Consider the following 22046-nt stretch of genomic DNA (forward strand, 5'->3'; position numbering starts at 1 on the left):
AATATAACATAATGAAGGGGGATTAATGGTAAATATAACATAATGAAGGGGGATTAATGGCAAATATAACATAATGAATGGGGATTAATGGGAAATATAACATAATGAAGGGGGATTAATGGGAAATATAACATAATGAAGGGGGTTTAATGGGAAATATAACATAATGAAGGGGGATTAATGGGAAATATAACATAATGAAGGAGGATTAATGGCAAATATAACATAATGAAGGGGGATTAATGGGAAATATAACATAATGAAGGGGGATTAATGGCAAATATAACATAATGAAGGGGGATTAATGGCAAATATAACATAATGAAGGGGGATTAATGGGAAATATAACATAATGAAGGGGGATTAATGGGAAATATAACATAATGAAGGGGGATTAATGGGAAATATAACATAATGACGGAGGATTAATGGGAAATATAACATAATGAAGGGGGATTAATGGCAAATATAACATCATGAAGGGGGATTAATGGCAAATATAACATAATGAAGGGGGATTAATGGCAAATATAACATAATGAAGGGGGATTAATGGCAAATATAACGAAGGGGGATTAATGGGAAATATAACATAATGAAGGAGGATTAATGGGAAATATAACATAATGAAGGGGGATTAATGGCAAATATAACATAATGAAGGGGGATTAATGGTAAATATAACATAATGAAGGGGGATTAATGGGAAATATAACATAATGAAGGGGGATTAATGGTAAATATAACATAATGAAGGGGGATTAATGGGAAATATAACATAATGAAGGGGGATTAATGGCAAATATAACATAATGAAGGAGGATTAATGTGAAATATAACATAATGAAGGGGGATTAATGGGAAATATAACATAATGAAGGGGGATTAATGGCAAATATAACATAATGAAGGGGGATTAATGGTAAATATAACATAATGAAGGGGGATTAATGGTAAATATAACATAATGAAGGGGGATTAATGGGAAATATAACATAATGAAGGGGGATTAATGGGAAATATAACATAATGAAGGAGGATTAATGGCAAATATAACATAATGAAGGGGAATTAATGGTAAATATAACATAATGAAGGGGGATTAATGGTAAATATAACATAATGAAGGGGGATTAATGGTAAATATAACATAATGAAGGGGGATTAATGGTAAATATAACATAATGAAGGGGGATTAATGGTAAATATAACATAATGAAGGGGGATTAATGGGAAATATAACATAATGAAGGGGGATTAATGGCAAATATAACATAATGAAGGGGGATTAATGGCAAATATAACATAATGAAGGGGGATTAATGGGAAATATAACATAACGAAGGGGGATTAATGGGAAATATAACCTAATGACGGAGGATTAATGGGAAATATAACATAATGAAGGGGGATTAATGGGAAATATAACATAACGAAGGGGGATTAATGGGAAATATAACATAATGAAGGGGGATTAATGGGAAATATAACATAATGAAGGGGGATTAATGGGAAATATAACATAATGAAGGGGGATTAATGGCAAATATAACATAATGAAGGGGGATTAATGGGAAATATAACATAATGAAGGGGGATTAATGGCAAATATAACATAATGAAGGGGGATTAATGGTAAATATAACATAATGAAGGGGGATTAATGGGAAATATAACATAATGAAGGGGGATTAATGGGAAATATAACATAATGACGGAGGATTAATGGGAAATATAACATAATGAAGGGGGATTAATGGCAAATATAACATCATGAAGGGGGATTAATGGCAAATATAACATAATGAAGGGGGATTAATGGCAAATATAACATAACGAAGGGGGATTAATGGGAAATATAACATAATGAAGGGGGATTAATGGGAAATATAACATAATGAAGGGGGATTAATGGGAAATATAACATAACGAAGGGGGATTAATGGGAAATATAACATAACGAAGGGGGATTAATGGGAAATATAACATAATGAAGGGGGATTAATGGGAAATATAACATAATGAAGGGGGATTAATGGGAAATATAACATAATGAAGGGGGATTAATGGGAAATATAACATAATAAAGGGAGATTAATGGTAAATATAACATAATGAAGGGGGATTAATGGGAAATATAACATAATGAAGGGGGATTAATGGCAAATATAACATAATGAAGGGGGATTAATGGCAAATATAACATAATGAAGGGGGATTAATGGGAAATATAACATCATGAAGGGGGATTAATGGCAAATATAACATAATGAAGGGGGAGTAATGGCAAATATAACATAATGAAGTTATTTAGCAGCTAGTTGGTGGTTAGTGATGGGTTGGTAGGGAATTGGTGATTACTTGTCATTGTGTTAGCAGCGAGGAGGCGGTTTGTTTATAGTAAGTTTTTGACATTGTGAAGTAGTGAGATGGTAGTTGGCTGGTGATGAGCAGGTAGGGAGTTGGTGGTTAGCTGGTGATAAGCAGTGTTAGGAACGCTGGTATTTCGGATACCCGTTCGTTAGTTTTCTCCCGAACTGCTAGAGGGTAAATGATTATAGCTCGCAGTTCGGGAGTTGATTTGAACGTTCTCCAGACAAAATTAAAGCATACGAGTAAATCCACCAAGTAATCAGATGCATACCCAAACATCACCCTGAACTAGATGAAGGGTACAACAGGAATTAATTTATTTAGGCCAACTGGCCGGTTTATATGCAACTCCCCATGCAAGGGGTTTCCCAACTCCCATTCCAGGGGCATTCCCTGTTAGACCTGAGAGGAGACTATGGCAAAGTACACACTGTAATTACACTGGCTTTCAGGTCCAGGACACTCCCACACAAAACAGGGTAATCCGTCCCCTGTGCCTGAGAGATAATTGAGTCAGGAACTGTACTAAACTCCATTATATCCAGGCACAGAAAACATACCTTTTAACAACATCCCAAAACACATGGGAACCCCACAAAAGTTGCATCCCCTGATATCTCGGATCTGGGGGACCAACATATCAAAAAATCACCCAAATCGGTTCAGGGGTTCCATGGAAGTCATAACAAAGTCTTATACCCCAAACAGTTCCACAGTTTCACAGGTAGCGGTCGGTCCATTTCGGGTTCTAAAACCGAACAAATCCACGAACTGTTCACCTGGCTCATGGGTAGCTTTTGTTCCCCCAGTTCGTGGTAAAACAAACCTACCGAATAGTGCTCTCCTGGCTGGTCGGTGAAAAGAAGCAGGCATTCGCATAGTTGACCGGCGTTCGGGAAGTTGAGTGTCCAATTGTAGTTTCAGACACTCGACGACCAAGTCCCTCTGCCTCTTTTCATGCAACGAGATGTCCGACAATTTTCTCCAGCACGTGGCGTTTGGCCATACAAACTGTGGCCTCACAGAGAGAGCACTAAATCTGCAGTTTTCTTTGTACTTAATGAGCTGGGAGGGGGCGGGGGGTGGTTGGTGTTCGGTAGTTTATCTACCGAATTAGGAAAATCAAAGTTAACTAAGCAAAAAGTGTAGATTTCTTTACAAACAGGTAGTGAGTTTGTGGTTAGCTGGTAATGAGCAGGTAGTGAGTTGGTGGTTAGCTGGGGATGAGCAGTCAGTGAGTTAGTGGTTAGCTGGGGATGAGCAGGTAGTGAGTTGGTGGTTAGCTGGTAATGAGCAGATAGTGAGATGGCGGTTAGCTGGGGATGAACAGGTAGTGAGATGGCTGTTAGCTGAGGATGAACAGGTAGTGAGATGGCTGTTAGCTGAGGATGAACAGGTAGTGAGATGGTGGTTAGCTGGGGATGAACAGGTAGTGAGATGGTGGTTAGCTGGTGATAAACTGTCCATACAATCTTGAGATGAGTAAAGCTATTGTCTTGACTGACTGGCTAAATAATCCATTGATAAAATGCATAATATGTCAATTGGTAATGTAACCTCATGGTATTAAAAGCAATTTACTGTTTAGTCGTTCTGTTCCTTCCTCAGATGTTTGGCAGATGTCACCCCAGCCGTTAACTGAGAAGCAGAGTCAGCCCTGTCTTACTGCAGGAGGTAATATGGAGCCAGCCACCAATGCTAGCTGTTCTCCCAGACCCCCAAACCCAGGTTTTATTAATGGAAATGTGCGCACGTTTATTGATGTGTAATTCTCTGGGAGCCGTTTATGAAACTGATACTGGCTGCAATTTGTGCGTATCTTACCTTTTATTCAATGAAATTTCCACATTCTGGAATAATGTGTGAGGTAGTTACAGATAGCTCCGCTGCCATGCTAACTTACCTCCTGGCCCAATTATAGCCACGTTCCTAATATAAACGTTACATTCTAACATGCTCAGATCAGCAGAATGTGGATTATAGGAGACAATGGGGAAGCTTTGCATCCTTTCTGGTGGGATTCATTAAACATGTTTATTATGTGTCGCTTATTTTCCACCCTGTCTGGGAGAAACATAGTTATATAGTTACATAGTGTTATATCCGTCTAGTTATATACACTGAACAAAATTATAAACACAACACTTTAGTTTTAGCCCCCATTTTTTAGGAGCTGAACTCAAGATCTAAGACTTTTTCTACGTACACAAAAGCCTATTTCTCTCAAATATTGTTTACAAATCTGTCTAAATCTGTGTTAGTGAGCACTTCTCCTTTGCCGAGATAATCCATCCACCTCACAGGTGTGGCATATCAAGATGCTGATTAGACAGCGTGATTATTGCACAGGTGTGCCTTAGGCTGGCCACAATAAAAGGCCTCTCTAAAATGTGCAGTTTTACTGTATTGGGGTGTCCGGGGGGGGGTCCGAAAACCAGTCTGTATCTGGTGTGACCACCATTTGTCTCATGCAGTGCAACACATCTCCTTCACATAGCGTTGAACAGGTTGTTGATTGTGGACTGTGGAATGTTGGTCCACTCCTCTTTAATGGCTGTGTAAAGTTGCTGGATATTGGCAAGACCTCGAACAGGCTGTCGTATACGCCGATCCAGAGCATCCCAAACATGCGCAATGGGTGACAGGTCTTGTGATTATGCTGGCCATGCAAGAACTGGGATGTTTTCAGCTTCCAGGAATTGTGTACAGATCCTTGCAACATGGGGCCATGCATTATCATGCTGCAACAGGAGTCGATGGTCGTGGTGAAATTGCACAACAAGGGGCCTCAGGATCTCATCACGGTATCTCTGTGCATTCAAAATGCCATCAATAAAATGCACCTGTGTTCCTTGACCATAACATACGCCTGCCCGTACCATAAACCAATCGCCACCATGGGCCACTCGATCCACAAAGTTGACATCAGCAAACCGCTTACCCATACGAGGCCATACACGCCCTGTACAGTGAAAACTGAGATTCATCTGTGAAGAGAACACCTCGCCAAAGTGCCAGACGCCATTGAATGTGAGCATTTGCCCACTCAAGTGGGTTATGACGACGAACTGCAGTCAGGTCGAGACCCAGATGAGGACGACGAGCCTGCAGATGAGCTTCCCTGAGACGGTTTCTGACAGTTTGTGCAGAAATTCTTTGGTTATGCAAACCGATTGCTGCAGCAGCTGTCCGGGTGGCTGGTCGCAGACGATCTTGGAGGTAAAGATGCTCGATGTAGAGGTCCTGGGCTGGTGTGGTTACACGTGGTCTGCAGTTGTGAGGCTGGTTGGATGTACTGCCAAATTCCTTAAAACGCCTTTGGAGAGACGGCTTATGGTAGAGAAATGAACATTCAATTCACAGGCAACCGCTCTGGTGGAAATTCCTGCAGTCAGCATGCTAATTGCATGCTCCGTTAAAACTTGCGACATCTGTGGCATTGTGCTGTGTGATAAAACTGCACATTTTAGAGTGACCTTTTATTGTGGCCAGCCTAAGCCACACCTGTGTAATAATCATGCTGTCTAATCTGCATCTTGATATGCCACACCTGTGAGGTGGATGGATTATATCGGCAAAGGAGAAGTGCTCACTGACACAGATTTAGACAGATTTGTGAACAATATTTGAGGGAAATAGGCCTTTTGTGTACAAATATTTACAGTGCTATTTCTGACTAGTTATATCGTTACATAGTGCTATTTCTGACTAGTTATATCGTTACATAGTGCTATTTCTGACTAGTTATATCGTTACATAGTGCTATTTCTGACTAGTTATATCGTTACATAGTGCTATTTCTGACTAGTTATATAGTTACATAGCACTATTTCTGACTAGTTATATAGTTACATAGCGCTATTTCTGACTAGTTATATCGTTACATAGTGCTATTTCTGACTAGTTATATCGTTACATAGTGCTATTTCTGACTAGTTATATCGTTACATAGTGCTATTTCTGACTAGTTATATCGTTACATAGTGCTATTTCTGACTAGTTATATCGTTACATAGCACTATTTCTGACTAGTTATATCGTTACATAGTGCTATTTCTGACTAGTTATATCGTTACATAGTGCTATTTCTGACTAGTTATATCGTTACATAGCGCTATTTCTGACTAGTTATATCGTTACATAGTGCTATTTCTGACTAGTTATATCGTTACATAGTGCTATTTCTGACTAGTTATATAGTTACATAGTGCTATTTATGACTAGTTATATCGTTACATAGTGCTATTTCTGACTAGTTATATCGTTACATAGTGCTATTTCTGACTAGTTATATCGTTACATAGCACTATTTCTGACTAGTTATATCGTTACATAGTGCTATTTCTGACTAGTTATATCGTTACATAGTGCTATTTCTGACTAGTTATATAGTTACATAGTGCTATTTATGACTAGTTATATCGTTACATAGTGCTATTTCTGACTAGTTATATCGTTACATAGTGCTATTTCTGACTAGTTATATAGTTACATAGTGCTATTTCTGACTAGTTATATAGTTACATAGTGCTATTTCTGACTAGTTATATCGTTACATAGTGCTATTTCTGACTAGTTATATCGTTACATAGCACTATTTCTGACTAGTTATATCGTTACATAGTGCTATTTCTGACTAGTTATATCGTTACATAGTGCTATTTCTGACTAGTTATATCGTTACATAGTGCTATTTCTGACTAGTTATATCGTTACATAGCACTATTTCTGACTAGTTATATCGTTACATAGTGCTATTTCTGACTAGTTATATCGTTACATAGTGCTATTTATGACTAGTTATATAGTTACATAGCGCTATTTCTGACTAGTTATATCGTTACATAGCGCTATTTCTGACTAGTTATATCGTTACATAGTGCTATTTCTGACTAGTTATATAGTTACATAGTGCTATTTCTGACTAGTTATATAGTTACATAGCACTATTTCTGACTAGTTATATCGTTACATAGTGCTATTTCTGACTAGTTATATCGTTACATAGTGCTATTTCTGACTAGTTATATCGTTACATAGTGCTATTTCTGACTAGTTATATCGTTACATAGCACTATTTCTGACTAGTTATATAGTTACATAGTGCTATTTCTGACTAGTTATATCGTTACATAGTGCTATTTCTGACTAGTTATATCGTTACATAGCACTATTTCTGACTAGTTATATCGTTACATAGCACTATTTCTGACTAGTTATATCGTTACATAGCGCTATTTCTGACTAGTTATATCGTTACATAGTGCTATTTCTGACTAGTTATATCGTTACATAGTGCTATTTCTGACTAGTTATATCGTTACATAGTGCTATTTCTGACTAGTTATATCGTTACATAGTGCTATTTATGACTAGTTATATCGTTACATAGTGCTATTTCTGACTAGTTATATCGTTACATAGTGCTATTTATGACTAGTTATATCGTTACATAGTGCTATTTATGACTAGTTATATCGTTACATAGTGCTATTTCTGACTAGTTATATCGTTACATAGTGCTATTTCTGACTAGTTATATCGTTACATAGTGCTATTTCTGACTAGTTATATCGTTACATAGTGCTATTTCTGACTAGTTATATCGTTACATAGTGCTATTTCTGACTAGTTATATCGTTACATAGTGCTATTTCTGACTAGTTATATCGTTACATAGTGCTATTTCTGACTAGTTATATCGTTACATAGTGCTATTTCTGACTAGTTATATCGTTACATAGTGCTATTTCTGACTAGTTATATCGTTACATAGTGCTATTTCTGACTAGTTATATCGTTACATAGTGCTATTTCTGACTAGTTATATCGTTACATAGTGCTATTTCTGACTAGTTATATCGTTACATAGTGCTATTTCTGACTAGTTATATCGTTACATAGTGCTATTTCTGACTAGTTATATCGTTACATAGTGCTATTTCTGACTAGTTATATCGTTACATAGTGCTATTTCTGACTAGTTATATCGTTACATAGTGCTATTTCTGACTAGTTATATCGTTACATAGTGCTATTTCTGACTAGTTATATCGTTACATAGTGCTATTTCTGACTAGTTATATCGTTACATAGTGCTATTTCTGACTAGTTATATCGTTACATAGTGCTATTTCTGACTAGTTATATAGTTACATAGCGCTATTTCTGATTAGTTATATCGTTACATAGTGCTATTTCTGACTAGTTATACCGTTACATAGTGCTATTTCTGACTAGTTATATCGTTACTGTCAGGGTACCTGAAGTCTCTACCTCGGAGGAGGTTAGACTTCCCGACGGCCGTTCTCTCAGGGGGGCTGATTCATCCAATCCTCACAGCTCTCTTAGTCATTCCCACGCCGGCCGCGATAGCCCCGCTTCCTTTTATGACACGACGCTCAGGAGCCGACGTCATGACGGCAATCACATCCCGACCTGTCAATCTAGTTCGGAACAACGAATCAGGGCTCGGCAAGGGCGGAGTCATCAATTAGAGAACCAGGGTATAAAAGAGGGATGTGTGTAATGGTTCATTGCCCTGTCGTGGTTCTAGCTTGTCTGGTTCCTCAGTGCTCTTATGTCTATTGTTCTATTTGGTTTTGACTCGGCTTGTACTATCGTTCCTGTTTACCTCTCGTGTCCTTTGACCTCGGCTTGTCTCTCGCTTACCTGTTCTCTCGGTCCCTCGACTTCGGCTTGTCTCTGACCATTCTTTGCTTTTTCCTTACGTTAGTCCGGCCATTCTAAGGTCCGGTATACGTACTCCTCTCCTGTTCGTACTCTGCGTGTTGGATCCCTGTCCCGATCCTGACATTACGACAGGGCCATGGATCCTGCAGGTACAAACGCTCAGCTTGGTCCGCCTGACTCGAGGTTTGAAGCCATGGACCATAGAATGGACCAAATGGCCCTAGCGCTGCAAGCATTACTATCCCATCCGAGTAATCAAGCAGAGGAGATGCGTACTCCATCTATCTCTCTTGCTAACTCAGGCCTAGAGGTAGCCACAGTGGGAACTTCTTCCCGTGTTACTTCCCCTTTACGGTATGGCGGTGCTCCGGATACCTGTCGAGGTTTACTAAACCAAATAGGAATTCATTTTGAATTACAACCCCGCGCCTACCCTACTGACAGGGCGAAGGTTGGATTCATAATCTCGCTACTCATTGACAAAGCTCTTAGATGGGCTAACCCGCTGTGGGAAAATGATAATCCAGTAGTCTATAACTATAATGCGTTTATTACTACTTTTAGGAGGACTTTTGATCCCCCAGGGAGAAAGGCCAGTGCAGCTAGATTACTATTACGTCTTAGATAGCATAATCTAACCCTTGTGGATTATGCGCTAGAGTTCAGATCCTTGGCGGCAGAGGTCAAGTGGAATGAACAAGCCTATATGGACGTATTTCTGAACGGATTATCAGATGCGATCTTAGACGAGGTTGCCACAAGGGATTTTCCTGAAAATTTAGAGGAATTAATTTCATTTATTTCTCGTATAGATGAACGTATGAGACAGAGGCAGAACACTCGTGATAATGGTTATAGACCTTCCTTAAGACTAACTCCCGCATTTCAGAATTCTGAATCTACTATACTAGCTCTCCCAGAACCTATACAAATTGGTAACACTCGCCTTTCAGAGAATGAAAGACAATATAGGAGAAGGGGGGGGCGGGGCCTGACCGCCGGCGGGATCAGACGTGCTCCGTCTGAGCTCCCGCTCCAGGGTCCGAAAACCGGAGCTAGCTGGAGGCCAACCGCACATACTGACCCACAACAGGTACCACACTGATACCGCCCGAGCACCGACAGCAACCCGACAGGGGCCCGGAGTCTGCTGGAGCTTGAGGCGGGACGAGTCGGCCGCTCTCCCGGGTCTCCGGCCGGCGTCTCGCTCCCCCCCCCCCCCCCCTCTGGACCGGGGGGGTTATCCCGGTCTGCAAGGGTGCCGGCCACCGCACCAGGCCGGCCATGGAAGGCTGACCGGGCGCGCAACATCCACCGGACGGTGCCCCTCTGGAGGGCCGCAAGATGGCCGCCAAGCGCCAAACAAGCGTGCAAATGCACAGTCTGGCTGAACAGCGGGCACCACGCGAACCGACAAAACTGATCCCTAAGCCTGTCAAGTGTCAACACACCAGTGATAGCAGAGCTGATGCTGACCCCGTTGAGTGGATTTGCCCCACAGCCCATTCTCAAGCATAGGAGGCCGAGACAGCACCCTGCCGTACCAGCGCCGGCTCTAAGCAGCATGGGGCATCCAACAAGACAACATCTCAGCCACCCCACACACTGAAATGAGATGGACACTCACCCACCAAACGCGGAAACCACGGAGTGGCAAGCAACCTCCCAGCTGGACAGACCGATAAACTCAGAAGGCGCCGGCTGAGAGGAAAGGTGTCAAAGGACATGCGGAGCTGGGGCCATGCCTGAATAATCCACGTACTCAAGTGACTCTGTAACAACTTGCAGATTTACCCGTAAAGCAATTTATTCTACAGCATATAATGAAGCTGGTCTCTTTAAGTCACCTGCTGTAAGCAGGTGATTCACCCGAGCCAGATTCCTATTGTCCAAGAGCAGTTTACTCCGAGCGCTGACAAAATAAAATGGGCCCATGAATTGATTTCTGCTTTTCAAGAGCACCAAAGATTAGGAAAGGGTGCATTCACTTTCCATGGGAGCATGATAGACATGCCTTTGCTTAAGCAGGCACAGAACATTGTTACGCTTGCCAGAGCCATCAAGAAAGAATCATCTGTTAAATGAAGCTCTCGCCGGGAGGCCAAACCGTACACACTCTCTTCTTAAAGGAAAAGAAGGATGATTTGAGAAATTCACTGTAGAATGGTACATGCTATTGAGAATTGTGTCTCCATTTATTTTCTGTACATGTACACCATTAATTAAAATAAACATCCAGACCAAAAAAAAAAAAAAAAATATAGGAGAAGGGAGGGTCGGTGTATGTATTGTGGAGTAGGCGGGCATTTACGCCTAAATTGCCCTAACCGTCCGGGAAACGCTTGCACCTAAGTTTCTCCAGAGGACAGGCCTTGGGTGTTTCTATTTTGTCCTCTACATATGATTACAGGGATCATAGGTTACTACTACAGGTTTCTTTAACTTGGGAAAAGGGAGTACTTAAAGCTATGGCATTAATAGATTCCGGAGCAGCTGAAAGCTTTATTGATCAAACTTTTGTCAAAAACCACTCTATCCCATCTCAGCTAAAGGAGACTCCATTGGCCGTTGAGGCCATAGATGGTAGACCTTTATCAGATCCTGTGATTTCTCGTGAAACTATACCAGTTAAGTTAACCATTGGTATTTTACACGAGGAGGATATCTCTCTCATGCTTATCTCATCCCCTTCAGTTCCTATAGTTTTGGGGTATCCCTGGCTTAAAAAGCATAACCCTACTATTGATTGGGAGCAAGGTGAAATAGTCTCTTGGGGTCAGGGTTGCCAGAAAGGTTGTGTACAGAAAGTCTCACCATTGTGCGTAGTGGACACACCTAGTAACTCTAACAAGCCCACAGAATTACAGATACCTTCCCAGTACCAGGATTTAAAGGCAGTCTTTGATAAGAGGAAGGCTGATACTTTACCCCCACACAGGTCCTTTGATTGTAAGATTAATCTCCTACCTGGTACTATGCCTCCGAGGGGCAATGTATATCCTCTATCCACTAAGAAGAACTTAGTCTTAGAAGAGTACATTCAGGAGAATCTAGACAAAGGATTTATTAGAAGATCCTCTTCTCCAGCCGGAGCCGGTTTCTTTTTTGTAGATAAAAAAGACGGTACACTACGGCCTTGCATTGATTATCGGGGCTTGAATAAGATAACTATCAGAAATGCTTATCCGATTCCCCTAATTACTGAGCTATTTGATCGCCTTAAAGGCTCTAAGATTTTTACCAAGTTAGATCTGAGGGGAGCTTATAACTTGGTGAGAATTCAGCAGGGCGATGAATGGAAAACGGCTTTCAATACCCGGTATGGCCACTACGAGTACACGGTAATGCCCTTCGGGCTTTGCAATGCCCCTGCTGTATTCCAGGACTTGATTAATGAGGTTCTTAGGGAATTTCAACATGAATGTGTTATAGTTTATTTGGATGATATACTAATACACTCTAAAGAGCCTGAGGTTCATCACAAACAAGTCAGAAGGGTATTGCACAAACTCCTACAGCATGGGTTGTATTGCAAATTGGAGAAGTGTAGCTTTGACCAATCTCAGGTAAACTTTCTTGGTTACGTTATTTCTGGTGAGGGGTTTAAGATGGATCCTGTTAAACTCCAATCTATCTTGGATTGGCCATTGCCCAAGGGACTCAAGGCCATTCAGAGGTTTATCGGATTCTCGAATTACTACAGGCACTTCATTAAGGGGTACTCGTCTATTATTGCTCCTATTACCAACATGACTAAACAGGGTGCTGATACTAAGACATGGTCCCCGGAGGCGCTTGTTGCTTTCAGTACTCTCAAGGAACAGTTTGCCTCAGCACCGATATTAGTTCATCCAGACACATCTTTGCCTTTCTTACTCGAGGTAGACGCCTCAGAGACAGGTGTAGGCGCTATTCTGTCCCAAAGGTTAAGTTTGAATAAACCACTGCATCCTTGTGGTTTTTTTTCCAGGAAATTGTCTGGGCCTGAGAGCAGGTATGATATTGGTGACAGGGAACTGTTAGCGGTAATTTTGGCTTTAAAGGAGTGGAGACATCTGTTGGAAGGGACTTTACACCCGGTTACTATTTTGACGGATCACAAGAATTTGTCATATATAGGGGAAGCCAAGCGATTATCTGCCAGGCAGGCTCGTTGGTCTTTGTTCCTTACTCATTTCAACTATGTTCTCACTTATAGACCTGGTTCTAAGAATTCTAAGGCCGATGCATTGTCCCGCCAACATGAACCTTCTACTATGCCTGATGTGTTTTTTTCTTCTATAGTTCCCAAGCGTAATATTATTGCCAGCACTAGCATCAAGATTCACTCTCCGTTGCTGGATGAGATCAAGAAGTTACAACATCTGGCACCCGGACCTATTCCGGGGGACCGTTACTTCGTTCCTCCTAAACTCCAACTGGAACTTATGCAGTGTTTTCATAACAGTAAATTTGCCGGACATCCTGGCATACGCAAGTCATGTTCTCTGATTTCTAAAGATTTCTGGTGGCCTTCATTACGTAAGGATCTTAAGGAATTCGTCGGGGCATGTGATGTCTGTATGAGGACTAAACAACCTCATACGCTTCCATGTGGGCTTTTGCACCCCCTAGAAATTCCTGTGAAACCATGGTCTTGTTTGGCTATGGACTTCATCGTTGATTTACCGGTTTCTAAAAAACATACGGTTATCCTCACAGTAATTGACAGGTTTACCAAAATGGCTCATTTTGTACCTCTGATCAAATTGCCCTCTTCTCCCGAATTGGCTGAAATTTTTGCGAGGGAGATTTTTCGTTTACATGGGATTCCTTCTGAAATCGTTTCTGATAGAGGTTCCCAATTTGTTTCCCGGTTTTGGAGATCCTTCTGTTCTCAGCTTGGTATCAAATTAAATTTTTTCCTCTGCCTATCATCCCCAGTCCAATGGGGCTGCCGAACGCACCAACCAAAAGGTTGAACAGTTCTTGCGTTGTTTTGTTTCTGAACACCAGGACGATTGGGTCGGTCTGATTCCTTGGGCGGAGTTTGCGCACAACAACAGTGTTTGCGATTCTACTCGTTCTAGCCCCTTTTTCATGAATTATGGCTTTCATCCTTCCGTTCTTCCGTCGGCCTCCCCCTCCCAGGGGATACCGTCGGTTGATATTCATGTTGCCAATCTGAGAAAGTTGTGGGATCAGACTCGACAAATTCTTATTCATAATTCCATGGTGTCCAAACGACACGCTGACAAACGCAGAAGGCTGGCTCCGGTATTCTCTCCGGGTGATAGGGTATGGTTGAGTACCAGGAACATCCGCTTGAAAGTTCCTTCCATGAAATTTGCTCCTCGTTACATAGGTCCTTACAGGGTTCTGTGTCGTATAAATCCTGTTGCATATCGTCTGGCTCTTCCGCCTGCTTTACGCATCCCGAACTCCTTTCATGTTTCTTTATTGAAGCCTTTGGTGTGTAACAGATTTTCCTCCACTGTGCCTTCCCCTCGTTCTGTCCAGGTTGAGGGTCAGGAGGAGTATGAGATCAATTCCATCCTCGATTCTCGGATTTCTCGGGGGAAGGTGCAATATCTTGTTGACTGGAAAGGATATGGTCCTGAGGAAAGATCTTGGGTGGTCCAGGAGGATGTGCATGCTCCTCGCCTTCTCAGGGCTTTTCATGCTCGCTTTCCGTCTCGCCCCGGTTCCTTCCGCCCGGTGGGCGTTTCTGAGGGGGGGGGGGTACTGTCAGGGTACCTGAAGTCTCTACCTCGGAGGAGGTTAGACTTCCCGACGGCCGTTCTCTCAGGGGGGCTGATTCATCCAATCCTCACAGCTCTCTTAGTCATTCCCACGCCGGCCGCGATAGCCCCGCTTCCTTTTCATGACACGACGCTCGGGAGCCGACGTCATGACGGCAATCACATCCCGACCTGTCAATCTAGTTCGGAACAACGAATCAGGGCTCGGCAAGGGCGGAGCCATCAATTAGAGAACCAGGGTCTAAAAGAGGGATGTGTGTAATGGTTCATTGCCCTATCGTGGTTCTAGCTTGTCTGGTTCCTCAGTGCTCTTATGTCTATTGTTCTATTTGGTTTTGACTCGGCTTGTACTATCGTTCCTGTTTACCTCTCGTGTCCTTTGACCTCGGCTTGTCTCTCGCTTACCTGTTCTCTCGGTCCCTCGACCTCGGCTTGTCTCTGACCATTCTTTGCTTTTTCCTTCCGTTAGTCCGGCCATTCTAAGGTCCGGTATACGTACTCCTCTCCTGTTCTCTGCGTGTTGGATCCCTGTCCCGATCCTGACAGTTACATAGTGCTATTTCTGACTAGTTATACCGTTACATAGTGCTATTTCTGACTAGTTATATCGTTACATAGCACTATTTCTGACTAGTTATATCGTTACATAGTGCTATTTCTGACTAGTTATATCGTTACATAGTGCTATTTCTGACTAGTTATATAGTTACATAGTGCTATTTCTGACTAGTTATATAGTTAGTCAAAAAAACCTCAACTGCTGGAGTGAACCAGACTAGTTAGGTGTACAACTGGATATGATGAACGAAATAATATTGGTAATATGACAAATACCGTCTAGTGAAACACCAATAAATAGTAGTGAGAATCTAGCCAAAATGGCTTACCTCTATGTACAAAAAATAATAATAATAAATAAAAGAATGATGCCTATGGACCTACAAGGCTCCCAAATAGCTAACTGGCTGGAGACTTTAATCAGTACAAAAAAATGGTCAAACCCAGAGCTAGGGGCCCATACAGTAGGTATGAGTCAAATGACAAGCATAGGTATCAGGGGTGCTGTCACGTTCAGCTAAACACGGTGCTTGGATCGTGCAGCTGTAAGAGGGGCTATGAACTTGGTAACCAGTGTAATATAAAATCTGATCGGCGGTATACCAAGCAATAGTCCCACTAAAAAGGGGGGTGTCAAAAGATGAGTTAATGTATACTTCTCATAGATGACATAGGGAAGAGGTATATGGATAGAACCTCCCCCTCTATAACTCGATAGCTGTAACACTAAACAGATAATAGTTACAGTATATAACCGAGAAGCCCCAATTAGTACTACTGAGGTATACTTCAGCAGATACAAAACGTGACCCAAACCCTAGTACAAATAGGAGGTAAAAAACACACAAAAGGGTGACTACATGTGTATAACCATACTTAGTATGTTGGTTGCCTACACATGGTGATAGAGATCCCTAAGTGAAAAAACGTGAGTAGAACAGAGAGCCCTTAGAGCCCGACGCGCGTTTCGGTGCTCGCTCTGGATGCACCTTCGTCAGGGGCTAATTTGAGACTGGTCAAAAGTCTCCTTTTAAATGAATCCAAGTCCCAGCCACTTGCTAATTGTCCAATGAAACCGCCGGAATTCAGCGCCAAACCAACCACGTGGGCGTATGTAAATGCCCTGGGTGGATGGACCAATCACTAATCTCCTCGTCAGACGTCATCTGACGTTTCCTTTCGTATGCACTTTTTCTTATCAACACCAGTTTGTTAACCCAATGTGTGCCAAGTGGATTTGGTCTATTATCATACCGATACATATGTAGAGTTGTAGCATTTTGCTACACAGCCGTGTTATTAATCAAATCTTTAGATATTGTTACGGGTTTCAGATACACTTAGATCGAGAGTTCGTCTAAAGTGTTAACATAAAGTATTTTTCTTAGCTCTTCCAGCCTCAGAAAAAACTGAACACTTCCCCATCGTTTGGTCCGATTTGTCCCTTTGGGGACTAAGATCGGATGGAGTGGCTACTGACTTGTAGCGATTGCTGAGAGCCTCCACTGTATTTGGAGTGCCAGTCTTATGCTGACAGCTAGAATAGCATGATAGAGAGATCCTTTATCTTAGGACTAGTGGGGGTCTAACAGTACCCAAAATATCTTTAGCATCTGCATCTAAAATGGGTACACAGCTTTCCATTGCACAAAAGCTTCGGATATACTACCCTTTAAATACCGAGGGATGTCAATAAAACAAGCCTCATGCTGTTATGTAGGGTATGTGTATCTCCACATAGGAGACTTGTGTTGCCTAGTGCAGGTATAGGGTTTTGATCGTGAACACCCTATATTGAGTAGCAGTGCTAGCTGGCAGAGCGCCGCAAAATGTACCAATACTCGCCCTACTATGTCCACCAGGACTGATAAAAGGATGATACGCATAGTGTTCTATTTGTACAGTGGTTATGTACTGGGGTGTTGCAGGTTAGGAGGTAGGTAGTGCGCCCTATGTGTGGATGATCAAATAACGTTATGATGCTTTGGAGTCAACCCTTCGGGCATCTTTGTGCACACAACTCCATAGACATTCATACTATGTTGGGTAACCACCCCTCTATTACATAGGGGATAATGGAAAGTAATCTCTTATTAGTGTATGGATATCTATACTGTGTGGGGTGGAGATTAGAGGCTGGGCAGGGGCTGGGCGGTTGGGCAAGGGACTTGGAATACAAAAGGTGATAGTTATAGTAGTGACCAGAAGGAACTAGATATTTACAGGTATTTACAATATATACATTTCTATTAAAATTGGTAGTAATCAGTATAGCGTGCTTAGGAAGCTGGATTTATCAGGGCACTTTACGGGAGATGCCCGAAGGGTTGACTCCAAAGCATCATAACGTTATTTGATCATCCACACATAGGGCGCACTACCTACCTCCTAACCTGCAACACCCCAGTACATAACCACTGTACAAATAGAACACTATGCGTATCATCCTTTTATCAGTCCTGGTGGACATAGTAGGGCGAGTATTGGTACATTTTGCGGCGCTCTGCCAGCTAGCACTGCTACTCAATATAGGGTGTTCACGATCAAAACCCTATACCTGCACTAGGCAACACAAGTCTCCTATGTGGAGATACACATACCCTACATAACAGCATGAGGCTTGTTTTATTGACATCCCTCGGTATTTAAAGGGTAGTATATCCGAAGCTTTTGTGCAATGGAAAGCTGTGTACCCATTTTAGATGCAGATGCTAAAGATATTTTGGGTACTGTTAGACCCCCACTAGTCCTAAGATAAAGGATCTCTCTATCATGCTATTCTAGCTGTCAGCATAAGACTGGCACTCCAAATACAGTGGAGGCTCTCAGCAATCGCTACAAGTCAGTAGCCACTCCATCCGATCTTAGTCCCCAAAGGGACAAATCGGACCAAACGATGGGGAAGTGTTCAGTTTTTTCTGAGGCTGGAAGAGCTAAGAAAAATACTTTATGTTAACACTTTAGACGAACTCTCGATCTAAGTGTATCTGAAACCCGTAACAATATCTAAAGATTTGATTAATAACACGGCTGTGTAGCAAAATGCTACAACTCTACATATGTATCGGTATGATAATAGACCAAATCCACTTGGCACACATTGGGTTAACAAACTGGTGTTGATAAGAAAAAGTGCATACGAAAGGAAACGTCAGATGACGTCTGACGAGGAGATTAGTGATTGGTCCATCCACCCAGGGCATTTACATACGCCCACGTGGTTGGTTTGGCGCTGAATTCCGGCGGTTTCATTGGACAATTAGCAAGTGGCTGGGACTTGGATTCATTTAAAAGGAGACTTTTGACCAGTCTCAAATTAGCCCCTGACGAAGGTGCATCCAGAGCGAGCACCGAAACGCGCGTCGGGCTCTAAGGGCTCTCTGTTCTACTCACGTTTTTTCACTTAGGGATCTCTATCACCATGTGTAGGCAACCAACATACTAAGTATGGTTATACACATGTAGTCACCCTTTTGTGTGTTTTTTACCTCCTATTTGTACTAGGGTTTGGGTCACGTTTTGTATCTGCTGAAGTATACCTCAGTAGTACTAATTGGGGCTTCTCGGTTATATACTGTAACTATTATCTGTTTAGTGTTACAGCTATCGAGTTATAGAGGGGGAGGTTCTATCCATATACCTCTTCCCTATGTCATCTATGAGAAGTATACATTAACTCATCTTTTGACACCCCCCTTTTTAGTGGGACTATTGCTTGGTATACCGCCGATCAGATTTTATATTACACTGGTTACCAAGTTCATAGCCCCTCTTACAGCTGCACGATCCAAGCACCGTGTTTAGCTGAACGTGACAGCACCCCTGATACCTATGCTTGTCATTTGACTCATACCTACTGTATGGGCCCCTAGCTCTGGGTTTGACCATTTTTTTGTACTGATTAAAGTCTCCAGCCAGTTAGCTATTTGGGAGCCTTGTAGGTCCATAGGCATCATTCTTTTATTTATTATTATTATTTTTTGTACATAGAGGTAAGCCATTTTGGCTAGATTCTCACTACTATTTATTGGTGTTTCACTAGACGGTATTTGTCATATTACCAATATTATTTCGTTCATCATATCCAGTTGTACACCTAACTAGTCTGGTTCACTCCAGCAGTTGAGGTTTTTTTGACTATTCTAAGCTATAGGGGTTAAGCCCCAGGACACCCCTGGAGTGTCCCAATAGGTGCTCCTCCACCAGTGAATTGGTCCATATTCGTTTGGACCTTCCTCACAGGTGGAACATTTGTTAAATTTATTAATTATCGGGTTTCAATACCTATCACCTATTAAGCGTTGCTTTAGCATGGCTGGATTTCTATCAGATAAAGCCACAAGGGAAGCTTGGTATACGGACATTGACACTGTGTTCTCTGAAGGGCACTTGAATGAAAGCGTCACGTACACTAATATTAATGCAGCATTTAATCACCTGACTTACCTGTTTAAACAACAGATCAGAGCAGGCTGGGAGGTTGCCTCTCTCGAAAAATATCTAAATAAAGAACTGATACCAAGGGGCCTGAGAGTTCAAAATATACCAGGGCCCCATATTGAAGGTACAGAATTCATCAAAGAGTGGGAGGAGGCAGCTAGTACTTGTTCCCGTAAATTTATGGATATTTTGTGTAGATCAGAAAAACAAAGACTAGACAAAATTAACAAAGAAGTGGATGAGGAGATAGAAAAAATCGAAACCTTTAAGACTGAGAGCAGTTTCGAACAACTTGAAATTAAATTGAAAAATCAATTGGAAAGATTCCAATCCACCATAAAATCACGCAAACATTCTAAATTCATAAGGGACAACAAAGACTTCCAAACAGGGAATATTTACCAGAGGTCTAAACAGAGTAGAAGGGTCGAGTTTGATCAATTCTCCACCTCTGAGTATGAGACCAGTAGCTCAGAATTAGAACTCAGCTCTGATAGTACCTCTGCCCTCCCTGAACCTAATCCCAAAAGTATTCTTAAAAAAGGGATTAATTTTTTAGCCAGGGCAAATCAAGACGCAAAACCACAGAGGAACACAAGAAGCAAGAGCACTCGAGGCTTCCAACGAAGGAAAGCGTACTGACTCAAGAGAGCCAAATTATTAATTTATCCTCCTACCAATTGACTACCCCGGAAATAGAACTATTGAAAAAAGGCCTGTCCTTTGTCCCAACACCAACATTCGATAGCTTTAGTTGGACCAAAGATATCCACTTATTTGCTAGGAAACTAGCTCTCCATAAATATCATTGCATTAAAAGAAATAAACAAGCATCGAGACTAGGCTTGGAAGCGAGGGACATGGACGTGCTAGACAGCTTAGTAGAACTGCTCAGCAATAATGAACCATTCAGTACACAGCAAGCACCGTTCACCAATCTAAAACCAAAAAGCAGGTTTACACCCTATATACCTGATTACAAGTATATAGACTTATTTGTGGAACTATCCTGTAAAGAGATTGAAGCACTGGACACGAATTCCCAGTACCCCTTTCAGCCAAATAACCTGAACCCCTTGGAAATAAAAGCCTTAGGTAAACTCAAAAGAAATGAAATGATCATCATCAAACCATCAGACAAGGGGGGGAACCTGGTGATAATGGACAGAACCCACTATGTCCAAATGGTGCACAGTATACTGGATGACAAGGACACCTATCTGGCACTTTCCATGGATCCTACCAAAAGATTTTTTGCAGAACTGAAAAACATCCTCGACCAAGCCCTCTCCAGTGAACTAATAAGTATGGACGAGTATAAGTTTATGCTTAATAAAAAACCAACAACAGCTACTTTTTACTCACTGCCCAAGATACATAAAAAACAAAAAATATTAACGGGTAGACCTATTGTGTCGGGCAATAATAATCTTACGCAGAATTGCAGTGTCTACGTTGAGCATATACTGAGTGAACTAGTGAAGACCCTCCCATCCTACCTTAGGGATACGAAACAAACTTTAAAAGTACTACATGACCTGATTTTACCACCCGAGGCGAAACTATGTAGCCTTGATGTAGAAGGGTTGTATAGTTCCATCCCCCACAAAATAGGCCTTAACAACATCAAATGGTTTCTCCAAACACGAGACCCATCGTTACAACAACACAACCATTTCGTGCTGCAACTCTTACAGTTCGTATTAACGCACAACTATTTTTTGTTTGAAGGCACATACTACCACCAGGTGAGAGGGACCGCGATGGGGACAACTTGTGCCCCTTCGTATGCAAACCTCCACCTGGGGTGGTGGGAATATAACGTAGTGTTTGGTCAAGAGTTTGCAAACTACCATAACCACATCAAGATGTGGAAACGCTATATAGATGACGTGCTGATCATCTGGACAGGAACTAATGAATACTTCGAAGAGTTTGTGAAAGCGCTCAATATAAACAACTTGAATCTCAAGTTTACTTACGAGATAGGCGGAAAATATATAAATTTCCTGGACCTAACATTACAAACTATGGAGAATGAACAATGTATCTCCACTACCCTCTTCAGGAAACCTACAGCTACGAACAACTTCCTGAATTGGCAAAGCCATCACCCCAGCACTCTTAAAAAGGGTATACCGACAGGCCAATACCTGCGTGTCAGACGCAACTGTTCTACCCTTGAAGAATTTAAATGCAAAGCCAAGATCCTAAGGGCGCAGTTCAAATCCAAAGGCTATT

At 41.8% G+C, this 22046-nt stretch overlaps 1 protein-coding gene across 1 annotated transcript in view; it reads left to right on the forward strand.

The window, feature by feature from the left end:
* The window catches only part of LOC134609502 (uncharacterized), a 133586-nt gene that overhangs the window by 97321 nt on the left and 14219 nt on the right, over positions 1–22046 (forward strand). The window contains exon 34 of the mRNA XM_063453162.1: positions 3982–4047. Within this exon, the coding sequence (XP_063309232.1) occupies positions 3982–4047 (66 nt within the window). The remainder of the gene's footprint in view (positions 1–3981; positions 4048–22046) is intronic.

The sequence above is a fragment of the Pelobates fuscus genome, chromosome 4 (assembly GCF_036172605.1).
Source record: "Pelobates fuscus isolate aPelFus1 chromosome 4, aPelFus1.pri, whole genome shotgun sequence".
Taxonomy (NCBI): Eukaryota; Metazoa; Chordata; class Amphibia; order Anura; family Pelobatidae; genus Pelobates; species Pelobates fuscus.